Source organism: Microdochium trichocladiopsis (genome assembly GCF_020744255.1).
Source record: "Microdochium trichocladiopsis strain MPI-CAGE-CH-0230 chromosome Unknown B0I36scaffold_12, whole genome shotgun sequence".
NCBI lineage: Eukaryota > Fungi > Ascomycota > Sordariomycetes > Xylariales > Microdochiaceae > Microdochium > Microdochium trichocladiopsis.
Window position 1 is genome coordinate 1,870,667 of NW_025763555.1, and position 1,561 is coordinate 1,872,227.

Here is a 1,561-nt window from a genome sequence, read left to right on the forward strand (position 1 = left end):
ACCACGATCAGTGTCCGTGAAATGCAGAAAAGTCGTCGACTCCGCATGGACTCCTTTGACCCATATGGCTTCAGACTGTGCGTAGACTTCTTAGCACTATGCAACTCCATTGGTTGCACTGAACCTAACATTGACAGAAAGCCCCCACGACTGATTTAACTAATTATCCCAAATCGTTACTTGCAGCACTTTGCACTGTCAATTATTCAAAGCCGGCACTTGAGAGAATATGAGGGCAAAGTCGTATTGCATATGCACAGTATAGCGTCACAGGTGAGTGACGAGTCTGCCTTACCCCGCACTTTCAGCCTTACTTTGGAGCTGAGAGGCGGCCCAATATCCTACCATGATAATGCTCATGCCTGCTTCTTTTTATCCCATTTGACCTTCATGCGGGACCTCCGGCCACCGAGATATTTCTCACTCCGACTAGTAGCGCTTACTGTCATCAGTCGTATCCCACAATGCGGCTACTACAACGAGATGACGCCAACAACTACACCCTCACGGACGATCTGCGCGCTGACGACATCCCCCCTTACGCAATCCTTTCCCACACCTGGGGTGCCGTCGAGGTCATCTACACTGATGTACAGACGAGCTCAAACGACTGGCAACAGAAAGTCGGCTATAGAAAGATCCAGTTCTGCGCCGACCAGGCCAAGCGACATGGCCTGCAGCATTTCTGGGACGACAACGCGAGTGGGGGCAGCACAGGAGCTGTCTGCTTGAGGATGCAGGCACGGCAAGTTCCGTGCGCGTCGGCCTGGGTCAAACGGCAGGTGCAAGTGGCTGGACTTGGTGAGATCCCTACGGCGGGCCCGCTCAGCTCTCAGCCTTTCAACGATGGCCCAGGAAATCGCGAAAAGCGGGTTTCTGGGGATGATCCAAAATTCGCCGCTCGCGAAGCCGCGGGGAATGCGCTAATGGTGGGCACTTGGGGACGGCTGTAAGAATCAGATGTTGAAATGCCATGCCTTGTGGCAAGCGAATGTGGGATCGAGATCTCAGGGATGGCTGGCCCTGGCCTCGAGCCCACACAACCACTCCGGAGCGCCGCAGCCAATTAAGGCGCCGCCAAACCGGCCACCGGGGGCCTGATTGAGGGGGCCGGCCTGCTTTCGGAGGCAGACAATCACTTCTTGAACCGGGGTGTGCTGCCAGTTGTCTGCTCGTCATGGCGAAGGGGTTGGTCGGTCTCGGGGTGGATTGGTTGGTGCCCAGCGAGCCAGCCTGTTCCTAGTCTAGTGGTGAGAGGTTGACGTCAGACGAGCAGGTGAGGCAGGCGGGCTCGCAACGGCGGGGCGGGGCAACTGCCGTGCTCATGCGCAGGTGCACTTGGCTTGGTTTCATTCCAAGCTTGTCCCTCAGGACGCTGTCTGCTGACTGCCACAGCCGTCTGCCCCAGGTGGCCGGTCCGTCCCTCGCCCACGTACTATTATTGACGTGCCCGCTCCCCTCCCGCCCTCTTGCCCTGTCCCTCGGGGTCCTGCTGACATCTCGCTATATCATCAGCGCAGCTTTCCCCAGTTCATCTCGATCGCTACAACCACACTGATCG

At 57.0% G+C, this 1,561-nt stretch overlaps 1 protein-coding gene across 1 annotated transcript; it reads left to right on the plus strand.

The window, feature by feature from the left end:
• Positions 1-230: 230 nt before the first annotated feature.
• On the plus strand, positions 231-953 carry B0I36DRAFT_397318 (uncharacterized protein; the record flags this gene model as incomplete). The annotated part of the gene is made up of 1 exon (XM_046161573.1): positions 231-953. Exon 1 carries the CDS (start codon positions 465-467, stop codon positions 951-953), a length of 489 nt encoding a protein of 162 aa, XP_046006201.1. The 5' UTR covers positions 231-464.
• Between the last annotated feature and the right edge of the window lie 608 nt (positions 954-1,561).